Source organism: Sarcophilus harrisii, chromosome 4 (genome assembly GCF_902635505.1).
Source record: "Sarcophilus harrisii chromosome 4, mSarHar1.11, whole genome shotgun sequence".
Lineage (NCBI taxonomy): Eukaryota > Metazoa > Chordata > Mammalia > Dasyuromorphia > Dasyuridae > Sarcophilus > Sarcophilus harrisii.
This window is the reverse complement of record NC_045429.1, coordinates 68941356-68968252: the sequence shown is the minus strand read 5'-3', so window position 1 is coordinate 68968252 and position 26897 is coordinate 68941356. Positions and strand designations below refer to the sequence as shown.

Here is a 26897-nt window from a genome sequence, read left to right as displayed (position 1 = left end):
TGTTTGAGTTATTCTTTATTTCTTTAAAGAGTTGTTTGTAATTGAATCTGTTGTGTGCCATTTAGTAGGTTAACCCTTCCAAACATTTTATGCATTTTTTAATTATAAAAAGTACTTATAGAAGTATCAGTAAATTGTCTATTTGCTTCAGTTTTGTTAGACATTTTCTTCTTTGGTAAAAGAAAAAAAGACTTAAATTCCTATTTCTCAATTTGCTAATCTTTCCCTAGATCCTAAACATAAGCATTAGGTACTAGGGATACAAAAAAAAAAGCTCAAAAAAAGTTTCTGCTCTCTAAGGGCTCACTTTCTAATGAGTGAAACAACATGTAAACAAGGATCTATGGTTAAAATATATACATTGTAACCAGAAGGCATTTGAAGAGTGAAGCTGGGCTGGGAAAGTAGGGATGGATACTGGGGTGGGGTGCCTGGGACAGGGTCCAGAAGAAGCCTCCCACAGAAAGAATTAAACTTGAGTCTTGGAAAAAAGCATGAGAAGCAGAGATAGAACTTGAGGTGAGGGAATGAGGGAGAGGAAATGGGGTGGGGTGTTATTTATCTTTAGATTTTTTTCCTTTACATTTGAGGGTCAGATATAAATTCCTTTGACCTTCAAAGAATTTCATAATTTGACCCTTTCCACCATTTTAATCTAATCATACTTTACTCACCTCTTCACCCTCTATGTTCTAGGCCACATTAGGTTTTTTGCAGTTATTTGAACATCCAATTCCATCTCTTATGTCTGCCTTTAAATTGTTTACCTCCTACCCTTGGCATACTCTACCCCCTCAAATCTGCCTCTTGTTTCTCTGCTTTTGTTGAAAACTCAGTCTAAATCCTTCTCCAAACTATTAATGCCTTCAGCTAATAAATGGGTGATACAAGACTTGAACTCAGGGTTCCCTGAATTTAGGTTCATTGTTTTGTCTGTTGTGCCACCTTGCATTTGACACACACAAAGAAATCTTGGACCAGGTCAGAACAGTGGTTCCAGCTAACCTGGTAATTCACTGTCACTGATAGTAGTTGATGGAGAGTTTTTGGGAGAGTGTGATTATTGTTTTAAATAATTTTGACCTCAAAATGTTACAGATATATCATGAGTTTCCAATTTCTCCATAGTAAAGTAGAGAAAAGAAAAAAATATGCTTCCGTCTGCATTCAGATTCTATCAATTCTGAGGATAACCTTCTTATCAATTAGAGGTATCTCAAGATGAAATTGGTTACCCACAAGATGGGAATGTTTAAATGAAGAGATAAATGGAACGAGGTGCAGATCAAGAATTTTAGGTTGGAGTCATGGTTAGATATGTGGGAATGGGATATGAGAATATTCTCAGTGAGAGTGGAGAATGCAGAAAGGAACTTGATAAGTGGGGAATTGGCTGCTGGGCTGTGTGATGGTTCACTGAGTTGATATAATGTGGCTCAGAAGTGGTTCTCCCCTTGTGAAACTCATTAAGAACAATGCATTGTTTTAAAACAAAATACAACTGAAATGTCATCATAGGAAGGCCCCAATTTGTAAACAGATTTTATTCTGAAAGTGCATTTTTTTTTTTTTATGTTTTCTGAAGGAAATAATACTAAAAATAAGACTGACATGATCACTGGTTGAACCTGTAAACCACCTGAAGTGTACTAATGGGAGAGTGTACAATGGGAGAGCTGGTTTGATCAGTAAGAATTATTTGAATAACAGACTGGTTTCTCAAACGAAAAGGCTTTATTGTCATATAAAATAGAATGGGATCAAGCAGCATCAGGGGAATAGTCGACTGGTTGATCTAAGTGAGTGCTATATCAGGTGATAGGACATTTATATAGTATGGTCCTTTGGAATCTGTTAGAACCTGTAATGCCATTTTATTTTGTGTCGCATTTTTGTGAGATCAATTAAAAATTATGCAGTGTATTTATAATGTGGGCAGATTAAATTACCAACATAAATTATGGAGTTAGACCCAATGGGAACTTCATTATCAATATTATGAATAACATTGTTTCTTTTGGAAAATGTGCTTCAGATGATGACTAATATTTATATAGCATATAAAAGTTTGCTAAGCATGACAAATGTGGAAATATGTTTAGAAGAATTGTCTATGCTTGACTTATTGGATTACTTGCTGCCTAGGGTAAGGGGGTAAAGGGGAGAGGGGGAGAAAAATTTGGAATACAGGGTTTTGCAAGGGTTAATGTTAAAAACTATCTTTGCATGTATTTTGAAAATTATCATCAAAACAATAAAAAATAAAGTACTTTGCTTTAATCTTAAATCTTAGAAAAATGTTTGCTAAGTACTTTTATGTACATTATCTTTGAGTCTCTCACCATTGTGGCATGTACTATAAGAATTAATGTCTCTGTTTATAGTTAGGGAAGCAAGGTATTATTATTCACATTTTATAGATGGGGAAACTGAAAGGTTAAATTGTATGACTTGGTCATACAACTAATCACAGAGGCAGGAATTGTACCCCAAATTTTGTGATTATTAGGTCTAATTTCTAGTCACTGTGCCTTTATTGTCTCTACACAAGATTGTAATAGAACCATATGAGTCTGATTTTTCTTTTCCTTCAATTGAGAAAAACTTGTAGCCGGAGAAAACCTATTACATACATATGTTTTGGTATAGTCTTGAGAACTTGGTGTTGTCTGCATGAGACAATATTAGAGGGCAGTATATACTTGAATAAATAAATTGCTTGAGAGGAATTTAAAAATTATTTTACTTTTTGACTGTGACAGTTTTACCGAGGTGATATGCTTTATGCATTTTTTCTTTAAAAATGAAAGAAATATATAAATTATTACTTAAATAATTAAAAATTATTAAAATCTTAGAATTTAGTTTTGTTTTATAGTAAATCCGACATCCATACAAAGCTAAAACTAATCTGAAATTTTTGAATCTCTTCAAGGATTTTGACCACTATTTAGATTTTTTTTTTCTTTTCAAGTTAGTTGTGAACTCTAATCTGTTTGGAACTCTACATTAACTCAATTGAAGGAAATTTTGGGAGACAGAGAATTTACATAGCAAAATGAAAGAAGTGGTTTAATTATAGGTCCTGATATTCAATTACTGGGTGATCCTAGCCAAGCTACTACAAATTCCCTGTGACCCTCCGGATCAGATGTAAAAGGTTCTCTTTTGCTTCTAAAGCCCTTCACAACTGGCCCATTACTACTTTTCCAGTCTTCTTACATCGCCATGTACTCTGTGATCCAGTGATGCTGACCTCCTGGCTCTTTTTCCAATTAGATACTTCCATCTCCCAAGATCAGGCCTTTTCTCTTTATATCCCTTTACCCTAGAATTCTCTCCTCCTTTTCTATCTCTTAGTTTCCCTGACTTCCTTCATCGAAGGGCTTCCCTCTAAGTGTAAACTTCTCCTACTTTGCATGTTGTTTCTCCTATTAATTAGGTTGAGAATTCCTTTAGAGCAGGGGCTATTTCTGCCTTGTTTGTATTTTCATTGTTTGGAATACTATCTGGAACATAGTAGGCATTTAATGTTAATGCTTCTTGATTATTATTATGTTTTAAGATGAAAAATATCAAAACGTTTGTTATAGAATACAGCTATGATGTCTGAACTCAAAATTTCACAATACATGGACTCACTAGCAAAACTTACTTTATTTAAAGTGATAATGATAAAAAAAAAAAGAGGATGTTTTCAGATAAAGGATGTTGTACTCTGGCATCTTTACATCTAGCATCTAGGATCTTTATTGTCTGGATAGGAATCTCATGTGCATTTTTGTGCTTAATTAAGGAATTCAAAATCTAAAGAGAGGTATTCTCAATTTATACTGCTCTAGGATAAAGCTGGCTGTCGTCCAAGCACTTTTTAAAGGTTAAATAACTTAGGACAAAAATGGCTGCTGTCCAATTGCTGTGTAAGGGTTCTATAACTTAAGGGTACTGTAACTTATCACAGATGAAAGCTGGTTTGTTAACTTTATCTCTTCTTTTTCTTAGGTCCTACTATGTGTTTCAAGAACATCCAAAAATGTTATTTGATTGGCATGATGCCATTTCATAAATGAAAGTTGTTAATATACAATAATTCAGTTTTTTTGAGGGAAGAGGGAAGAATGGAGGAGAAAGGGAGGAATAGGAACATAGTAATAGTATTTTGTGTGTGTGTGTGTATGTGTGTGTAGTGAGAAAAATATTTCAAATTTTTCATGAAAAATGTTGGAAACATGTAACACTCCAAAGATTCTCTTGATTTGCATGTTTTTGCAATAAATTTCTTGTTTTATATATATATATATATATGTGTGTGTGTGTATGGTTTTTATATGTTGTTTACTAAGAAAGCATCTACTTTTTTACCCCAATTAGAGAAGAAGACAAAAACATATTTGATTACTGCAGGGAAAACAACATTGACCACATAACCAAAGCCATCAGATCAAAAAAAGTGGATGTGAACATGAAAGATGAAGAGGTAAGAAAAAAAATCCTGTTTTCTTTTAGAATATTTGGTGTTCTCCCTGTTCTTTTTTGCAAATACTTACATTTCCCCCTTAAAGTCTAATGTAGCTTTTAAGAATGATATACTAAAGAAAAAAGTTCAAACCAAAGGTTTTCTGTAGCAAAAATTAGGAAATTTCTGGTAAATTACTAACCACAACACTAATTGATAATTGAATTTATTTCAATTCAACAATTATCTAATAAGTACTCACTTTGTGTCAAATTGCTGTAATGGAAAGAGTGATGGCTTTAAATCAAAGAGACCTTGAGGCCAGATCCCAGCTCTGCCATCTATTGCATTGAACCTGGAAAGGACCTAGACATTACAAGGGGTGAAAGGGAGTAGGGAGAATATCTCACCTGTGCAAAGGCAATCCCCTAGTCAGTGGAACAGCAGAAGAACCAGTTAGGGGGTAGGAGTAGAGGATAAAGGAGAATGAAATCAGACCTTAAGGAGACTCTGGGGCCAGATAGTAAGGGGCTTTTTTTTTGATTCTATAGGAAGATGAAAGCTCCTAAAACTTCTTAGACTGGTGAATGATCTAGTCAGATTTCTGTTTTAGTTATATTCATTCAACAGGTGTATAGAAGAAGGCTTAGAGAAGGGAGATAAGAAAAGCTGGTAGCAACTATTTCAGCAGTCTATGAGAAGGGGTGGAGACTAGAGAAAGAACAGATGCAAGGGATGTTGTTGAGGTAGAATTGTAAAGATTTAGCGGTGAGTATTGGGATTGAGAGAATAAAAAGTTAAGGATAACACCAATATTGCCAATGAGGATGACTTGGAATGACATGAATAAGAACGTTTGGAGGACAAGTGGCTTTTTTTTTTCTTGCTGAGGCAATTAGGGTTAAGTTACTTGCCCAGGGTCACACAGCTAGGAAGTGTGTTAAGTGTCTGAGACCAGATTTGAACTCAGGTCTTCCTGACTTCAGGGCTGGTGCTCTATCCACTGTGCCACCTAGCTGTCCCTCCAAGTGACTTCTTCAAGGGCAAAGGTGAATTGTTACAGATTTGTTTAGTTTAATAGGCTAGGGGGCATCCTGAGATGACTTAAGTGGCCAAGAGACAATAAATAGGTGGGAAAAGAGTGAGAAAAGATACTTGATAAATCTTCAGTGGTAGATAAATTATCAGCTTCTAGATGATAGTGTCTTTTCTCCATGGGTTAGCCTTTAATATATCTATTTCAGGAAATTCCCTTTAGCTCCATTGACAGAAATAGTTAGAATCCATAGGATCATTGCTCTAGAGTTGGAAGGGACCTCAAAGTCAACTCCTTTATTTTACAAATGAGGAAACTGAAGACCACAGATGTTAAATAACTCAAGGTCAGAAGTGTGACATAAACCTAGATTCTCAGTCATGGAGGAATGTGTGTCTAGTAACATTATTTTCCATTAAATACTTAAACATTGTCTATTTTTCACTGGTGAAAATTTCAGTGAGATATAACTTTAAAAACCTGAAACATTACTCATAATAATAAATTATTATACATTGCAAAACCAAAAGTAAAAAATTTTTTGTTTGTTGGGTGATATGGTTTCTGATTTTGATCTGTCAGGGCATTTTCATTTTCTTTCAAAGCCCAGAGGTAATTACAAGTTTTTAATGAAATTAAATTAGATATGACTTATTTGGAAATTATCAGTATTTTACTTTGATTGGCAACTATCATGTGTGACTACCAAAAGCCCTCTTCGCCTATACCATATTGAGTCACATGGTCATAGCTACTTATGTGACAAGAATGACAATGAAGAAATGGATATATTTTAGTACAAGAGTCTTTCATGTTGAGTGAAGCAGCTTATTGGTGAAATAAAAATGTCTCTGTCATTCACTTACTTTGACATTTTTTTCTTTCAGTCCATCATATATTGAACTACCTTTTCATCACTCCAACCTTACCCTTACTCTTATCTCTGAAAACATTGTGTTTTTCTGAACAGATGAAGTGCTTACACATTCATAGACTGAGACGCCACGAATTCAGTTGGGTTCTTTCATAGCTCCAAGCAGATTTCTGCCCTCTCAGCCATGACAACCCAGAGTGGGGTTTTGAATGCTGATGGCAAGACATTTTATTATTAATCAGCAATTCATATGAATTAATCTAGGAACATGGAGGATAGGAAAACTTAAAATCAAGGTCAAAACATAACCCCCCAAAAAGAAGTGCTTTGTCCTTTGTCCTTTTTGCTATACCAATCAGTTTTTTGTAAAGTTCATCACCTTTGGTTCTTGACCGAAAGACTATGGTCCCAAAATGAAGTTTCTGAGTTCTCATTTTATGTTATCCTTGTATATACATGTTTTTATATAGCAAAGATTATTTTGAAATAGCATATAGTGTTCCATGTAGCTATTTAGCGTTTGAATTAAAGTCTTATATTAGAAGTAGAATATCTTTGAAAAGGTATGTGCATGATATTCGATTATTTGCATTTGACTATTTTAACATTTGTTTATTGGACAACTAAAAATTGTTGTTTTACTTCAGATTTGCCATGTGCACTTAAAGAAGTATGATTAAAAACCATTTTTTCAAGTTGTATTCTGAATCTTTACATTTTTTTCTTTTTGATGAACTTTGTTTGAAGTAGTATAATTGAAAGTAAATATTCTTGTAATATTTATATTTGTATATAGCTATACATATATTTAGCCACATATTCATGTTTATTTGCATATAAGGACATTCTTACATTTTGTATTATATATAGATAATTCATATAAAATGTTTTCCCTTTATACTTTATTTAAATGTGATTATCTTTTCCCCTACTTGCCCCTTTTATTCAGTCACATTTCATAAAATTCACTGCTACTGTAGTAAGAAATATTTCAAATTTGAGTAAATAAAGTAGATTCCTCATAAAATAGTAATTTAATCAACTTAGGCATACATTTATAGATATAAAATATGGCAGAGAAATGAAGTGGTTTAAGAAGTTGTACTTATACCAAATGCCTTATTGGCCAGTATTACCAAACCATAATCTTGACTTTTCATCTTAATTATTATAAATTTTGCTTATAATTTAAACATGTAAACAATTTTTTTTTTTTTGGAAAATAAAGGTATAAAACCTGAAGGTTAAAAGTCAAATTTTTAATACTTACCTTTTTTTAAAATGAGGACTTCATTTTTATTCTTTTGCATTATATTTATACATATATGTCAAGCATATACTATTTTCCTTATTGCTAGGTTCCCCTCTTCTGAAGGGAAGAATTATTAAAAAAAATTTTAAGTTACTATTTATTTCTGAAATGGGCCTATTGTTTTATTAGTATAAAGGACTCCCAGGTCAGTCAGCCCCTTCTACCATTCCCTCAGCGCTCTACCTTGGCCCTAAGACCTTCCCTGACTTGCCTGGAGTCACATGGCCATGACCTCACTAGGCCTGGGTCTTACCTTGTTATCTTTCCAGGGGAAAAAAATTTTTTTTTTTTTTTAATGCTTTTCATTTCTTAATAGTGAACAAAGCATTTCTTGACTAAATGGTGAGCAGGAATTCTGTGTCATTTGTGCTTGTGGACTGGGGTATGGGGACCAGAGGGTGCTGGGCATGGCAGGCTCAGCTTTTCTCAGCCACAAAAGTTTTGCTGTTACCTCAGACCTGCGCATCCTCAGTGACATGCTTCATCTCTCCCTCCTGCTTAGTCTAAGCTTGTAAGAGTCGTGAAGAAAACCTAAATCATAAGTTTGTTATCCCTTTGGCTCAGCTGCCCTCCAAGGAAAAACAAATGTAAATGTCTTTTCTGCTTCCTTCATCATAGCCCTTCTTTAGGCATCTCACAGATGTGATGCACAAACAAGCAGTGACACACTATTGTGGTGGTGGTTCAGTGGTGTCTGATTATGACCCTGGGGACCACTGTCCTTGGAATTTTCTTGGCAAAAATCCTTGAGTGGTTTGCCATTTCTTTCTCTAGAGGATTAAGGCAGACAGGGTTAAATATCTGCCCAGAGACACCTAGCTAGTGAGTGTCTGAGGTTGAATTTGAGTCTTCCTGATCCCAGGCCCAGTGTTGTGTCCTTTGCACCACCTAGCTGTCTTCTAGTGATAAAGCTACAGGACCATAGAAAAGAGAGCAAGAATTAGAAATAGAGAAATCATGGAATGATACTTATCTGCTACAGAGGAAGTGGGACAAAGCCAGATCCTTTCAGTGATCTCAAAGGAGCCTCACCTTTGTGCCATTGTACCCTAATAGAGGTGATGGCTGCCAGGGCTGAGCCACAGTGTCGAGATGCTGCTGCGTTTGCTGAGCTGTGATTGAACTGCATTCAGGTTTCTGCTATTCTTCCTTCTATCCAACCAATGAGTGTATGTTCTTGAGAATCTCTTTTAAAGGTTGGAGAAGAAACAGTATTGTGTCCAACAGTTACAACTTAAAAATAAAAAGTATTGTCCTCTTTTTCTCCCACCTTGCCTACCACAATAGAGAAAACAAAATTAAACAAATTCTCAAATTGGTTGTGTCTATAGAGATGTGTTTCAGCCTGTACTTTGAGTCTATCACCTTTGTCAGGAGATGAAGAACTGGTTTTATATCATGAGTCCTTTGGAATTATCAAGCTGATTTCCTAAATATTTCATAGTAGTTTGTCTTTATAATAGTATTACTTTTACATAAATTATTATCTTGGTTCTGTTCACTTCAATCTATATTAGTTTGTGATGACCTTGTATTTTAAAATCAGCCGGTGTCAGGAATTCAGGTTAAGGGAAAATCTTCAATCTTTATTCTCAGTAGAGGTGAAGAAGGATTGGAGGTGAAGGGGGATCGGAGGTGAAGGGGGGTTCACGATCGCAATGTATGCAGCTGAGTCAAGAAGCCAGCTAGACCAGAAGCCAGCCAGCAGTCTCTCCTCGCCTCTCTTCCTGCCTCTCTGCCTCCCCCCACCAAAATCGTCATTTCCTATACAATGCATCAGAACTTATACAAAAAGTGGGCGGGGCCATTCTTTCTCCAAGCATACATATTAATAGAGTATGGTCCAATTACTATTTAGCCTCACGTGCTTGGGACCTCAGTGCATCAACTCAAGCTTCAGCCCATTACATTAGTTCATACAAGTTTTCCTAGATTTCGGTGATCCATCCCCTTCATCATTTTTTGTAGTATTTTCTCATTTATATACCATAGCTTGTTCAACCAAATTCGAATTGATAGTTTCTAGTTCTTTGCCACTCAAAAGGAATTACAATAAATATTTACCTGGGACCAATCTTCTCTTAATATACCTCAATTTCTCATTCCCCCAAATCCTTTTTTCCTTTACCCTGTTAATTTGCTGAGTGACTATGCTTACTGTTAATTAAAATTTGTTTTACATAAACTAAAATCTGTTAAGGAAATCCTTTTGCATTTGACCCAACTGATCGATTTTCCTACTTGACCATAGTAAATTTTCTGAACTTTTTCATCCCTCCTTAAACTTTTCATTCTCTTGTTTTATATTTCGTTAGGACCATTTGTCAAGAGCTCCCTCTTCTCCTCACCTTGTCATCTCACATCAGCTAAGATGCCTTCTTTTATTCTCTCCTTTTTCACACCTGTATCACATGAAGAGGTAACCTTCTTGTCAAAGCAACCCCTTTAGACATCTAGGTGACCTAATGCCAGACTTCTCCAGCAGATTGCTCTTTCTGTCAATTTTACTAATTATTAGTCTTCAATCTCTTCTACTGACTTTCTTTGATGCTTACAAACATGTCCGTGTCTTTCCCATTCTCAAAAAAAAACCCAAAAAAAAACAAAAAACAAAAAGAAAGAAAGAAAGAAACCCTCACTTGATATATCCATCTTATTAGCCATCATCCTTCACCTTTCCATTCTTTTGTGGGTATTTTTCTTTTCTTTTTTTTTTTTTTGCTTTTAATTATAGGTTTTTATTTACAAGAAAAATGCATGGGTAATTTTTCAGCATTGACAGTTGCAAAACTTTTTGTTCCAATTTTTCCCCTCCTTCTCCTCACCCTCTCCCCCAGATGGCAGGTAGACCAAGACATGTTAAATATGTTTTAAGTATATATACTTACAATATATATATATATATAAAGAACAATCAGGCTTTGAAATAGTGTACAGTTAACCTGTGAAGGAAATAAAAAATGAAGGTGGACAAAAATAGAGCGATTGGGAATTCTATGTAGTGGTTCACAGTCATTTCCCTGAGTTCTTTTCACTGGGTGTAGCTGGTTCAATTCATTACTGTTCAATTGGAACTGATTTGTTTCATCTCATTATTGAAGAGGGCCACGTCCATCAGAACTGATCATCATATAGTAGTGTTGTTGAAGTATAATGATCTCTTAGTCCTGCTCATTTCACTCAACATCCGTTCATGTCAGTCTCTCCAGGCCTTTCTGAAATCATCTTGCTGATCATTTCTTACAGAACAATAATATTCCATAACATTCATATAACCACAGTTTATTCAGCCATTCTCCAATTGAGGGACACCCACTTAGTTTCCAGTTTCTGGCCACTACAAAGAGGGCTGTTGTGGCTATGTTTCTTGAAAAGGATATGTATAATCAGTGCCTCTACTTCTTTTCTGTCCTTTAAAATTTTTCTTTATTGCTCTTTTGTTTTTTACATCACCAGAATTTCTCACAGTATGCCTTTGCTTCCTTTACTGAGAAAGTGATCTGATTTAGCAAATAATATGTACTTTTTTTCCCCTGAGGTAAATTGGGATTAAGTGACTTGCCCAGAGTCACTCAGCTAGGAAATGTTAAGTGCCTGAGGACAGATTTGAACTCAGGTTCTCCTGGCTTCAGGGCTGGTACTCTATCCATCACACCAACTAGCTGCCCTGAACAAATAATATTTTAAAGGTAAAAAAAAGGAAAAGAGGAAATTCTTGTGTATCTTCTACTTCTGCAGAGAAGTTGGGTAGAAATTTCTTCTCATTTCTTTGTGGTTTGTTCTTTGTAATTTCACAACATTCACTTTTGATGTTTTGTGGTTCTTTCTATTTACATTGTTGCAGTTATTGTGTGTGTGTATTTTCTTTATTTTGCTTATTTTAAATCTTTCCAAGATTCTTGGTATTTGTCATATTTGTCATTTCTTATAGCACAGTAGTATTAGGTTTAATAGTGTTCCCTTCTCTTCATTCTTAACCTATTTTCATTACTTCTTTTGATCTTCTAGGTTGTTTGCTTCTCCAAATGAAATATTATTATCTTATCGAGTTCTGTAAAGTATCCTTTTGATAGTTTGATGTAGCATTAAAACTGTAAACTAGCTTTTATAGTATTGTCATTTGAATATATTGGGACAAATGATCTATAAACATTGAATATTTCTCCTGCCACTTAAGCTGGGTTTTTTTGACCAAGTTATTCAGATTTCCCATATTTGATAATATTACCATCAGAACCATCAGAAAAGTATTTAAGTATCACTAAGCTGTCAAGTTCATGGGAACCTATACAAGTCTAACAGAATTCTAATTGTTTTTCAAAAGGTTTTTTTTTTTATCATTGGCAAACAAAAGAATCATTTGTTTTCCTTGAAGTGACAGGTTCGTGTTATTTATTTTTGAGAAAATATCTGTCAGATACTCAAGTATTATAGTTTATCAGTCATTCTTTCATGTAAATATGGTGTTTATGGCAAAGCTGTTCTTTCAGCTCACAGCTTGGTTGCACACGTGCTCCTCCTCAAGACAGCTAGTGTACTTTGTATGCAGAGAAGTGCCTTGTACCAACTTTCCATCTCATCACACAGAATATTAAAAAGACGTGTACTCAAGGGTTGAGATTTAATAAAATTAATACTTTCTATTGTTTCATCAAGGACATTTTAAAGCAAATCTGGCTTTCCTTTCCCCCATACATGCTATAAATGTGTGAGATGGTTTCTATTCATGAAATATAAGTCACAATGCCTCTGTAAAACCAAGTAAACTCTATAACTCAAAACTGTAAGATTCTGTGCTCTTATAAGAGAATGAGAGTGAAAGAAGCTTATAAAAATGCGTTTTACCTTTTGGGCCCCTGGGGTGGAGTCCCTGTACTAGACACTATCCTCAGAAGTACCCATCTCTTCCTATGGATTTAATTTAGTCTTTTCATGCAGATGGTAGTTGGATTGTTTCTACAACTCAACCCTCTTTTTTCTGTTTTCCTCTTCTTTTTCTCCTGACCCCAATCTTCTATAGGACCCTTTCCCAATCCTTCTATTGCCTGTCTTCTGTTATAGCTTGTTAGTAAATTTTTGTTATTTATCTCTTCTATTAAATTATGAAGTCCTTGAGGGCAGGGACTGTTAGCTTTTTTTTGTTTATCCCCAGAAATGGTAGATCCTTAATAAATGTCCAATGAATGATTAATCTACAGCCTCCCATCTCCAGATCCTTGTTGAATGTCTAAAATGGGATGTTCTATAGTTATCTAAGCTCAATTTGCCTAAAATTGAGCTTTTTCTCCCCAAACTGACCTTTCTTCCTAACTTCTCTATTACTATTAACACTACCATCTTGTCAGTTATCCAGGCTCCCAACTCAGGTTATCCTCAATTATCCACTCTCTTTTTCAATACCCTGTATCCTATCAGTTGATAAGTCCTGCTAATGGGACAGGATTGGGCAATCTCTGTTATGTACGCCCTCCTCTCCATTCAGCCAGCTCTCCCCCTCCACCCCCAGCCCTCATCACCTCATCCATGCCTGAACTATTACAGTAGCCATTCAGTTAGTCTCCTTATCACAGATCTCTCTACACTTACTAGCCAATGTCCTTTCTAGAGTACTGTTGTGACCATTTGTGTCCCTCTTTACGGCCTAACCCCATTTGGTAAATTCTACCCTTATCTCTAAGATCAAATATAAAATACTCTATTTGGTTTTTTAAGCCCTTTACAACCTGATCCCTTCTTACCTTTCAGTTTTCTTATACCTAATTTCCCTTTATTTACTCTGTAATCCAATTACTTTAGCTTCTTGCTGTTGCCTGCAGAAGACACTCCATTTCCTAAAACTAAGCATTTTGACTGATGGTTCTTGTACTTGGAATTGTCTTCCTCTTCATCACTACCTCATGGTTTTCCTGGCTTTCTTCATGTTTCAATTAATATTCTACCTTGTGCAAGAAATCTTTTTCTCTTTAATGATAACATGTTCCCTCTATGATTATCTCCAATTTATCCTTTATCTAAGCTCCCTGAGAACAGAGATTATCCCTAGTATTTAGCACAGTACCTGACACATAATTAGTAAACATTTATTGAGTTCCTACTACATGCTAGGCAGCATGCTAAGTGCATAAGCACTTAATAAATTGACTTAGTAATCCTAGTAATTCTTTTGACTTAGTAATCCTAGTAATTCTCTAAAAGAGTTGCTGATCTACATTGGTAGAGGGAAATTTTTCATCCAAAAGTCTGCTAATGAAAAGTTTTAGATCCAGACAAAATTTTGTGTTTGTGTATACACATATGCATACATATGGGGTATGGGTGTGTACATGGAGAGAAAGAGAATAAAGATTCTTTATAAGTATCTTTTGATGGTTTTGAAAGTAATTTTTCTTAATGAGACTTCAAATGCATGTTAGGTGCTTTTTATTTTTTGCTAATGGACATTCTTTAATTCAGGTATACTACTGACCCAAATTCTTTATTACTGAGGTGATTATTTTAATGATAATAATAATAGCTTTCATTTAAATCATTTTTTTAGGGTTTACAAAACCTTTAGGGTTAGTTGTTCTGTTACTAGATAGAGAGTAGACTAGACAGTGTTTTTTGTTATTCTTATTTGTTTTATTTGTGCTTGCTATTTTTTTATATTGTTATATTTTATAGATAAGGAAACTGAGGTTTAGGTTATGTAACCTCTCTAGAAAGTAGTTATTGCCTAGGTTCAAACCCAGGTCTCCTGCTAGTCTTGTGTTTTTCCAACTCCATGATATTGCCTCTAATCAACTTGAAATCTCCTTTTCAATAGAGACATTTAACTCAATATATTTTCTCTCTTTTTTTGTGATAGCATAATAGTTATCAGTTTTTTTCTATATGTTTATCGATTCTTTAGAATACTTATAAGGAGTCTACCTTTTCTTACAATTTCCCTTCCCCTTTCTTCTTGCTTTGTTTTTAAATAAATATATGACTCATGTCAGAATAATATTTATATGCTTTTGGCTTGAGAAACTACTACAAAAAGTGGCCAAACTGGCAACAGTAACCCAAGTGAAACACAGAAGATTTAAGAGGCAGGGTCAGTCTGCAGAGACTAAATTTATGCTTTTATTCAAGATTTGAGAAAGAAAGAAAAATGCACCCTCTTAAATAATTTCTATACAGCAGTATATACACTGCTGTGGTATAATGTACTTGATTAAAATATTAATTTATTAGAACCTCGCTCATTCACACTAATGATGGGGAGGTACATTATGAATAATCAAATTTTATCCATTTGCATAAATGCAAACAATGCTGTTTAAAAAATAAAAACCATAGTATTTAAGTAATAAATCCATTGAACTGTTCAGTTACTAAATAGATAACAGAATGGGCATAGTGTTTTTCCTTTCCATATTTGTTTTAATATGGAATAGATTCAATACTTCTTGTTCATTTCTCTTCCCTTTTTCTAATATTGGTGTAAACATTGCTTATGAATGAATTTTTACAAGTAGTCCTTAAATGCACAGTCTTAATCCTTGTCAAGATTTATCACCTATCTCTTTCTGGTGGAAGATCTGGTAGATTGCTTAAAGCTCTCTTCATGTGACTGATGACAAATATAGGTACAATTTTCAATGGGATTACCTTTCTATTTCTTGCTGAAATGCTTGTTTTTAATGTTCCAGTTGTCTATGAAATGCTTAAGACATAGATTGACCTACAGAAAACATAGTATACTTTTTGAATGGAGTAGTAGTAGTAACAGATAATCATGAAGGACTGGTCTCTGGTGGCTAATTATTCAACAGTTATGGGAATATATAGCATTAATGATTAGCAGGGGTTGAAGAAGGTTGAATAATTCCAGATAAGGTTTCAGTATGATGACTTTAGAACCTGAATTTTTGCAGAAGGCAATTCAGATGCATTACTTTGTCAGGTTGACTTATATTATTCATTGAGGTATATCCAACAGATCACTGGACTAGGAGTCATGGAAACCTAGGTTTTATTTTTGGCTGAGTTCATTAATGAGTTTCTAGTCCTGGGCAGTTACTTGCCTCCTGTCATTACTTTTCTCATATATAAAATGCAGGTGATAATATATCTTAGGTTTCAAAATTATTTAATGTTCATATGACTTGTTTGTAAAGTCTTTGCAAACCCAAAGTGAAGGAAATACCAATTATAGTTATTAGCCCTATATATATATATATAGGGCTAATATATACATGTAATATTTCATTTACCAGTTAAGTAGTAGCATACTAATAACTCATATGTTTTACGACAGTGGAAATTTTATACTTGGTTAAATTTGCATTCTTTATTGAAGATTTTACGATTTCAATGGGAAGAGAATAAACAAAATAATTATAAGTATAGGTATTTTGAGAAGAACACTAAAGATAATTTTAAATACATAATTAAAATTTATTCCTCTATTAAAATGTAAGGGTAGATTCATTCAGGAATCTTTATATATATAACAATAAATTTTCTTAGTTTTACTAGTCATTGTTGATAGAATCATTTTTTAACTTTTTATTTTGTTTTCAATTAAAAGGTATTTATTTCTTCTCTTTACAACTCATCTCCCTCCCCAAATTGAAGAGAAGAAAAACAAAACTCTTATAACAAATTGCATGGTGAAGCATGTCTTAAAATGTTTGTTTCATTCTGTACCATGGTTCCATCACCATTTCATCGGAAGATATAAGTAGCATGATTCATCATTGGCTCTCTAGAATCACAGCTGATTGCTACATTCAAGAAAATTAAAGTTACATTTTTCAATTTTTTGCAGGGTAGGGGTAGGGATACCTTTATGACATTCCTATTGTTAGATAAATTGTTTTTCTGGTTCTTCTCACTTGACTCTCCAAAAACCTGTTATAAATATCTCTGTGTACACAGGTCTTTTTCTTCTTTGGGGACTATAGGAGTACTCATGGTTTAAAAACTACCTTTTTCAAAGGGTATGCTAGTTTAGTAATTTTGGTGCATAGTTCTAAATCCTTTCCAGAATGGCTGGACCAATTCATAACTTCACCAACAATGCATCAATATGTTAATCGTCCTGCAGTTTCTTCAGTATTTATCATTTTGGGGTGATCATCTTTGCCAGTCTAATGAAAGTGAGATAGAATTATTAAACATGTGAGTCATTTCTTGCTAAGGATATTGATAGCTTGAGTTTAATCCTTAGCTGGCTTTCATGTTCTTTGGACATTTATTAGAAAATGGTTGTAATTTTTTAAAAAGTGTGTGTGTGTGTGTGGGGGGGGTAAATTAGTTCATTATCTATCTTGAAAATTAGACTTTTGTAAGAAAATCATAATGCAAATAATTTTCCCATTTACCTTCTAATTTTAGTGTTATTGATTTTATTTGCACAAAAGTATTTTTTATTGTATATAATCAAAATTGTCCATTTTATCTTTGATCCTCTTTTTATCTTATTTGATCATGAAGTCTTTTTCATACTGATCAGAAAGGAAATTTCTTCCTTTTCTGATTTGTTTTATGTCACCTCTTATGTATTTAAGCCATGTATTTGGTATTTATCTTGATAAATGGTGTAGATTGTTACTCTAAACCTAATTTGTGCCAGACTGCTTTCTGTCTTTCTTAATAGGATTTTGTTTTTCGCTTTGATATTAGTGAGTACTTTATTCCAATAGGTAGGATCTTTGGACTTTTCAAACATTTGACTACTTAAGTTTATTTGCTTTGATATATATGTTGAGTATGTAATCTATTGTACTGATTGACCTAGCTATATTTTAAACAGAACTCCGTCATTTTGAAGGTATTGAATTGTACAATAATTTGAAATCTAACATGGGTAGGCATTCTTCCTTCCTTTTTTTATATTATATCCTTTCAAATTGACATTTTGTTCTGCAGGTTAATTTTTTATTTCATTATTATTTTTCTTTTTCAATAAAGTAATCCTTTCATAAGTGAATGGCATGGCACTAAGTAAATTACTTAAATAATATTGTCATTTTTATTATATAGACATTGCCTATCCATGACCAGTTAATATTTCCTCAGTAGTTTGTATCTGTCTTTATTTCTTTGAGAAACATTTTGTAGTTGTGTTCATATTGTGTGTGTCTGTATCTTTATATATTTCTAAGAATGTATATTATACATTCTGTAGTTAATCTTTCTTTTATTAATGGATTTTGTTGGTAATTGATAGAATTGCTGATGATTTGTATGCATTTATTTTATATGCTACAACCTTGCTGGATTTAATAATTGTTTCAATTAAAAATTTTAGTTGATTTGCAAGGGTTCTTTAAGTGAACCAGCCTATATAATTTTGATATAATCTTGTTTGTATTTTGCCCATGTATATTCCTTAAGTTCTTTTTTTTTGCCTTTATTATGGTACTTGCATTTTAGACCAATATTAAATGATAAAAGGACTTATTATGAATTATTAAATAATAAACAAATAATGGACATTGTTGGTTTTATTCCTGCTCTTATTAGAAAGGCCTTTATTTTATTCTCTTTACATATAATGAAAGTTTTAGTTTTAGATGGATACTGCCTAGTATGTTTAAGGAAAAGTCTGAAGTCTGTTTATTTCTTTGCTCTTAGTATTATTAATAGAAATGTATTGCATTTTATCAGAAACTTTGAACCAAATCTGTATTTCTAATTTAAATCCAATATGGTTATAGTGCACAGTGTTTTTTACATATTTTGAGACTTCTGCTAATATTTTCTTCAAAATCTTTACATTAATACTCAGAATACTAGTTTCTAGTTTTAGTTTCCTCTTGGCTTAAATATCAAAGAAAGAATTCGTCAGGATCCCTTCTGTTTTTATTTTTGCAAATAATTTATATAATATTTGTTCTTTGTCCTTTGAATATTTGATAGCATTTGCTGGCAAATCTTTCTGGTCCTTTTCTCCTACTCTTTCATCTCTCACCTTTAGTACTTCATTTGTAGATTTTCTTCACTTTTCTGCTCCCACTTTTAATATTTCATTTATAGATTTTTGTTTCTTTTTCTGAGATTGAGTTAATGAATAACTTCTTTCTGATTGGGGACAAGTAACTGAAATATTAAGAGTAACTTTTCAAATTGAATCACTTTTTAAAAAGTTAAAACCTTTTATATACACACATACACACACACACACACACACACACACACACACACACACACACACCCCTAATTGGCTTCATTGGTAAAAGATTGTTATGAGCAACACCTTAAATATGAAGGACTAATTTTTATTTTCAAGAAAGCATCTAAGTAATACCACTTAACAGGGTAGCTAGCTCCCTGAACTTTCAAAGCACTTTATAGTCATTTATCTGTTTAAGGTAGGTCAGTATTAACTAACAGCTTTTGTTAATAGATGAGTATTCTTTTAATTCTACTTTGCTGTGCTTTTGGATCATCAAAAATGCTACATTTGAACTGCTCATTATCCATTAGAGATTTTAAAGATCTTCCTTTATCTTTTCTTCTTTCTGTTCTTTGATTTTTTTTTTACTTCCCAATTTTTTTTTTTATTCCCAAAATGCTTATTATGTATGAATAAAAGGGAATAGAGAAAAAGCAAAATTGTCTAGATTGTAGATAGCAACATTCTTCAATTTCAGAATTAATAAAAGATTGTTTTGTTTACATTGATACACAAAAATTAAGTGAAAATCCTTATTCAAATAAATATATGCAGCTCTATTTACTATTTTATCCATTTGGTTAAAATATGTGGAAAAATAAAATAAAATTTGTGATGTTCAACAACATTATTACTTTGAATACCAGTTCACTGAAGTCTATAGATATTCAATTTTTATAATAAGATTAAAAATTCTATAACAAAACAATTGGAACTTCATATGGTTGTTTAAGTGATCTAGTTTGTTAAATGTATGAAACAACAAAATATTTGCTAAATTTTTTGTTCTTTCTTTGGTTTGGGGTTTATATAATACTATGTATTTAAAAAGTGGTAATGTGGATATCTTCCAGAGCTCCTACAGAAAGTCATTGTCCAAGAATTCATTCTCATTCAAGGTTAATTAGTGTACCATTAAAATAATGTGTTACAAAAATTAATTACATACTGGGTCAAAACGTATGTTAAAAAGCTTAGTGTAAATGTCTGAGAGCACATCATCATACTTCAAACAGTATTATATATGTGCCACCCTTATGGAAAAAAAAATCCAAAATGAAAAACACTAGTGAGGTCCAGTCATAGGTGTTTCCTCTAAAGTAAATGTTTGGCACTGCACATGGGAAATTTAACTTCTAACTCCTATTAATAGTAAAATGAGTTGCTTGTCTACTTCCTTACAGTAGTTCCTAAAGATTTATGAGCTAACATTTCTTCTCTTAATCTTTTTTACATTTTACAGTTAACAACAAAAAACCTGAGCAGATGTTTATTAAGAACCTAGGAATATGCTATATGTTTTTGATTTTGTTTTTGTAAAAATACAGATCATTTTGATTTCTTAACTAAAAAAATAGATCTGATAAGTATGTTAATACATGATGTAATATACCATATTAGATCTGTTGTACTTAATATTAATCATTTAATTTAGAAACTATCAAATAAACATTTGAAAATTGGAACTGAAAGTGATGGAGCACTGTCTAGTGTTGGAATTTTACCAGATTTTTTCACTTAAGAGATGTAAAACACTTAATTTATAAAATACCCTTTAGTTCATTAGAAATGTTTTAGAACTTCGCATTAAAGAATGTAATTGTTCCTTTGGAAGATTTTAGAGTTAGTAATTAGCTATAACAGAATTCATAAAAATATAAATAAAATAAAATATTCTTTGGTACTCAATCACAATAGCAAAGTTTCTTTGGAAGTTTTGTATACACTTTGTCTTGCCAATTTAATCTTCTTGAATTATGAGTAAAGAACTATTAAATATCTAGAAATACGCATAAGGTTTATCCACATCTGGAAATTTCTTATTTCCTTGCCATTTTGGATTTTGTGGTGTTTCATTTCAAAGTATATAAAGCTAAAATAAGAAATCAAACATTAAATGGTGTATTCTTTCCTTTTCCCTTTCCAGGAAGCCATCCCATATAACAAAGTATTTCCAAGAGGAAAAAAGAGGGGGAAAAATTAGCATAACGGAATAATACATCAAAAAAGCCTGAAAATATGTTCAACACACTATACTTGTGGAATTCTTACTTTGGCAAAGGATTGGGATGAAAGTGACTTCTCCCATCTTTTCCTTTGAGTCATGCTTGTTGATGTTATGATTTTCATACATTACCTTTTTATTATTTTTTTCATGGCCTTTTCCCCCATTTATATTGTTATGTTAGTAACATTAACAATAATTGCTATTTATATAGTACTTAAAGGATTTTAGAGCACTTTAAAATTTAAAATACCTCATTTGATCCACACATCAACCCTGAGAGAGACTGAAAGAAGTTAAGTGACTTGTCCACAATCACACAACTAATAAGTAAAGCAGAATTTTATTTCAAGATTTCTCAACTCACAGAGCCAACCCTATACTCAGTTTCAACTAACTGCACATAGGTGATTTTTCCTAGAATTTTGCACACTTTATTAATAATAAAAGCTAGCATTTATGTGGATCTTTAAGGTTTATGAAATAATTTTGTAAATGTCTCATTTTATTCTCACAAACACCCCAAGAGGCATTATTTTTATTTTACAGATGAGGAAACTGAGGCTGAGAGTTAAATATATTCCCTAGGATCATATGGGCTAGTCAATGTCTGAAGCAGAGTTTGAATTCAGGTTTTTCCTGCTCCAAGTCCAATGTTCTGTCCATTTTGGTACCTAGCTATACACTAGGTAATCATTGTATCATTTTACGTTTTCTTGGTTCTGCTTACTCTACCTTGTTTTAGTTCATATAGATCTCTCCTTGCATTTCTGTTTTTCATAAATTTCTTAATTTATTACAGCCTAGTAATATTCCATTGTATTCATGTGCCACAATTTATATCAGTATAAGTGAATTGATATCACAGCAGGTGCTGCTATAAAAATAAATATAAATTTTATTTTTTATCAATGATTTTCTTGTGATAAAAACTTAATAATGTAATCTCTGGGTCAGTATATCGACATTCTAGCCACTATATAGCATGTCTATGTTGTTTTCCAGAATGATTGTACTGATATGCACACAGATCTATCAACAATGCACTAGTGTGATTGTCTTTACACAACCCTTCCAAAATTGAATGTGCCCAGTTTTTTCATTTTTTGCCTATTTACAAAGTGTCAGATAAAATCTCAAATTTGTTTTTATTTGAATTTCTCTTATTACCAGTGCTTTAGAACATTCTTTCATTTGTTTGTGAATTCTTCACAATTCTTCTTTTGAGAATTGTTTGTTCCTGTCCTTTGATCAATTAGTTTTTTAGAAATGGTTTTTAGTGTACCATATAGCTATTAATTTTTTTTGTATTGATTGCATAAACTTTTATGAGAGAAATTTGATTAAAAAACTTTTTCCCATCATTCAACTGTTTTTCCTAGCTACATTAATTTTGTTTGTGCAGAAGCTTTTAAACTTTATATAAAGTTATTTTATCTTTTAAAATTATCGGCATCTCTTGTTTGGTTAAGACTATAACTCCTCCCCCTATTTGTGAAAGGTAAATGCTTTTTTTCTCTCACTTAAAAAAAAAGTATGATATTTAAAATTAGAGGCATGTATTCACTTAGAATGTATCATGGAATACAACTAAAGATACTGATCTAAATGTAATTTCTGCTAGTCAGTTTTCCAGTTTTTGCAGCATTTTCTTTTCAAGCATGGAATTCTTTTCTAGAATTGAAACATTGAAAAATCTTTTCAGATTCTTCCTTATGTAACCTGTCCTACTGATGTTACTTTTCTATTTTTCAAAGTCAACAACAAATAGTTTTGATGATTGTTGTTTTATTTTCTAGTTTGAGGTCTAGCAGTCCAATTTACTTTTTGTCTTTATCACTTGGCATTATTTTCCTTCATATTCTAATTCTTTTATTTTTCCTTATGAATTTTCTTACCATTTTTTATCAAGTTCTGTAAGTATCCCTTTGATAATTTTATTGGTAGAACATTAAAATTGTAAATAAACATCATTTTTTTTATTGGCATGGGATAGCCAGGAATACTAAATAATGCTTCATCTATTTAAATTATTCTGTTATTTCTTTAAGGATTATTTTATAAATGGATCAATGCAGGCATTTTCTTTGCTTTGATAGATTGATCCCTAGGTGTTTTTATGCACTTTGTAATTATTTTAAATGGTATTTTTCTTTCTATTATCTTTTGGATTTTTTTTTTGTCATTTTATAGAAACATCCTGATTAGTAACCTGCAGTTTTGCTGAACTTACTCATTGCCTCAGAATTCTTTGCAGATTCTGAAAAATTTTCTAAGTAAAGTGTCCTCTAAGCAGCAAATAAAGGATAATGTTATCTCCTCTTGACTTATAATTCTGTCAAAAAATAGTGAGAAAAATTGGCATCTTTGCTTTACCTTTTGTACTTATTGTTAAGTGTTCTAGTTGCAGCTAATATTTGTTATTTTAGAGAGATGCTGAGTTAAGATTATTAAGCTTCATGTTGGTAGTTCATATCTTTTTTGTTTCTTTTGGATTCTTGGTGAATTTGCTTATCTCTTACATATAATTCTTATTTTGAAAGGAGAGACTGAACAGTTCTTTAAGTTCCACTTTAAGAAGGGTATTTAGCTCACTTATATTTTCATTCCTTTCTAGGCTACATACTCTTACTATGTACAAGGCAATACAATTTCATATTTTATTGGGAAAGACAGTGTACAAATAACTGTATACATATAGATACATATGGTCTATATGAAAGGTGATTTTAAAGGGGAAGGATCAGCTAGTCACATTAGATGAAGTGCAAAGAGATAAAACAATGACCAGAAACATCCTCCTGCAGAAGATGAAAAGTAGAATTTGAGCCGAGTCATGGAGCAGTCTAAGGAAACTGAGAGTCAGGGGTGAGAAGGGCAAACATTACAACCACAGATAGTTGCCAGTGCAAGGGGATTGTCAGCAGATGGAGTATCATGTCTGAGAAATAAAAGTACCCTGATACAGCTGGGTTACAGAATTTGAGGAAGGAGGTAACGTATAAGAAGAGAAGAGAGGTACTAAGGGGCCAGGTTGGGAAGGCCTTTAAATACCAAAAATAATTTTATATTTGATTCTGGATAAAGTAGGGAGCCACTGGAATTTATCAAGTAGGGAGGGGAGGAATACACATATTGAAGCTACATTTGAAAAAAAATAATCTTGGCAGGGAGTAGGGATGTATTGGAGTGGGAGAGAGAAGTTAAGCATAGAGACCAACCCGAAGGGGATGCCTTTGAGGTGGGGAGAAGGGAGTTGGTAAGAGTGCTGTGTTAGGAGTGGAAACCCCAATTCTGGCCCCAGATCAGACAGGTGAGGCAAATCAAGTGAGGATGGGGATGATACCAAGGTTGGACTCCAGTAACAGCAAGCTCTTGTAAAAGAAAGGGTTTGGGAAAAGGGGAGGTTGGGGTGCCCACAAGAATCCAACTGGAGATAGATATCTGGGGCACGATCAGGTCAGGGGAGAGAGTAATGGTAGGAGCATCTATATAGAGAGATAGTTGAACCCATGGTAGATGATCTGATTACCAAGAAAGATAATGTGAGAAGAACAAAGAAGGGAGTTCATGAAAAACTCTTAGAGGATACCTACAGTTTGGGGACATACCCTGATGAAAATCAAGCAGAAGAACCTGGAGGGGGGGGTCAGTCAGGTAGGATGAGAATCTAGAAAGGAGAGGTTATCCTAGAGGAAAGGGTCAGAAATTGGAGAGAAATCAGGAAGAATCAAGACTAGCAAAGCCATTCCTTTCCCTCCACATCATTGAGCTCTCATGCTATCCTAGTATGTCCAGGAATTAAATCCTTCCTTATGCTCTGAGTTTGGACCATTACAGTTCTTAAACCTTTCTAAGTAGGTACAAGAAAGGCAGTGACCCAGACTGACCTCAGGACAGTCCCTCTCTACTTTCTATGCATATGTGATGATCCAGCTATGGCCTTCCTTGCTGTTACCTTTGGTGCTGGCTACCCCCTTACATGGCTTACTCTGACCTTTTGCCACATTCTTGTCATTTCCCTTTCTTTGAGATTCAGCTCAAGTCTCATTTTGTGCAGGAGGCTCTTTTTTGCCCCAATTGCTAGTGTCCCCTCTCAGATTACCGCCCATCTACTGTGTGTGCATGTGTGCGCGTGTGCATGTGTAGCTGTTGTGTCAGTCTGTGTAGTATTTATGTTGTCTTACATGTAGAATTTAAGCTCCTTGAGGGGAGGGTCTGTTTTTGCCTTTATCATAGTGCCTAGCACATAGTAAACACTTAATACACGATTGTTTATTGAATAAATTGCAAAACATTTAAGTATGAAGAAAATTTGATGTTTTTGCCTATTGTTTGGTACAGTACAAATAGCCTATATTTTGGAGGACCCATGACAAGCTGGTTCTTTTAAATTGACTTTACCAATTATGCTCAGATATTTTTTTTCTTCTGATTTTTTTAGGGCAGGGCTCTACTCCATTGGGCGTGTGACCGAGGACATAAGGACCTAGTAACAGTCCTACTGCAGTATACAGCTGACATTAATTGTCAGGTAAGGAAGAGTGCATCGGATAAGAATATTTAGATAGATTTTCTTCTTCAGTTGTTTTGGGGATAACCTTTTTCCATTTGTACCATCTAGTTCCCTTGAAAAAGTTAATTTATTAATTAGTATTGTCATGTCTATAGAGTCATACTGGGGCAAAACTTTATTTTCAGTTTATCTTGACGCATGCTCACTATAATTTCATGTTTGTTCCTTTTCTTCACTTGGAAGGAAAGCTAAGGTTGAAAGAATTTTAATAAAATGCTTTTTACTTTAAAAAAAATTTCCAGTGTACATATATTAGTTTTTGGTTTGTTTTGTTGTTTTTTCATGAGGCAATTGGGATTAAGTGACTTACCCAGGGTCACATAGTTAATAACTGTTAAGTGTCTGAGACCAGATTTGAAGTCCTCCTGACTCCAGAACTGGTACTCTATCCACTGCACCACCTAGCTACCTCTTAATGAATGTATATATATTTTAATAAGCATTTATCAAGCATCTGTGTCCCATTACTGTGCTAATAATAAGCAAATTGCTATTTCATTTTATCCCCAGAATAGTGCTGGGATATTGTTGCTCTTATTTTCTCCATTTGATATATAAGGAATCTTAAAGGCAGAAAGGTTAATTGATGACTTGCTCAGAATAAGTGAGCGTCTGAGGCTAGACTTGAGCTCATACCTTCTTGACTTCAAGAACAGGGCCCTATCCACTTTGCCACCTACTACCTAACTGTTGAAGGTGATAGTAAAATGTAACCATTCCAGTAGTAAGAATAATGAATAGTGTACAGTTATACTACAAAGCTATTTAAGAGATAAAAAGAAGAAAATCTTTACTCATACCCTTAGGAAGAATTTTTCTTTTCTTTTTCTTTTTCTTTTTTTTTTTTTTTTTAATTTAATAGCCTTTTATTTACAGGATATATACATGGGTAACTTTACAGCATTAACAATTGCCAAACCTCTTGTTCCAATTTTCACCTCTTACCCACCCCCTCCTAGATGGCAGGATGACCAGTAGATGTTAAATATATTAAAATATAAATTAGATACACAATAAGTATACATGACCAAAACGTTATTTGCTGTAGAAAAGAATCAGACTCTGAAATATTGTACAAGTTAGCTTGTGAAGGAAATCAAAATGCAGGTGGGCATAAATATAGGGATTGGGAATTCAATGTAATGGTTTTAGTCATCTCCCAGGTTCTTTTTCTAAGCTAGTTCAGTTCATTACTGCTCCATTAGAAATGATTTGGTTGATCTGTTGCTGAGGATGGCCTGGTCCATCAGAACTGGTCATCATATAGTATTGTTGTTGAAGTATATAAGATCTCCTGGTCTTGCTCATTTCACTCAGCATCAGTTGTGTAGTCTCTCAGGCCTTTCTGAAATTATCCTGTTGGTCATTTCTACAGAACAGTAATATTCCATAATTTTCATATCCACAATTTATTCAGCCATTCTCCAACTGATGGACATCCATTCAGTTTCAGTTTTAGCCACTACAAAAGGGCTGCCAAAACATTCGT

At 33.4% G+C, this 26897-nt stretch overlaps 1 protein-coding gene across 1 annotated transcript in view; it reads left to right on the top strand.

The window, feature by feature from the left end:
* Positions 1-26897, top strand: part of ACBD6 (acyl-CoA binding domain containing 6) — a 208056-nt gene that overhangs the window by 66168 nt on the left and 114991 nt on the right. Inside the window, exons 5-6 of the mRNA XM_031936979.1 lie at positions 4372-4477; positions 25277-25366. Coding sequence (XP_031792839.1) covers positions 4372-4477; positions 25277-25366 — 196 coding nt within the window. The remainder of the gene's footprint in view (positions 1-4371; positions 4478-25276; positions 25367-26897) is intronic.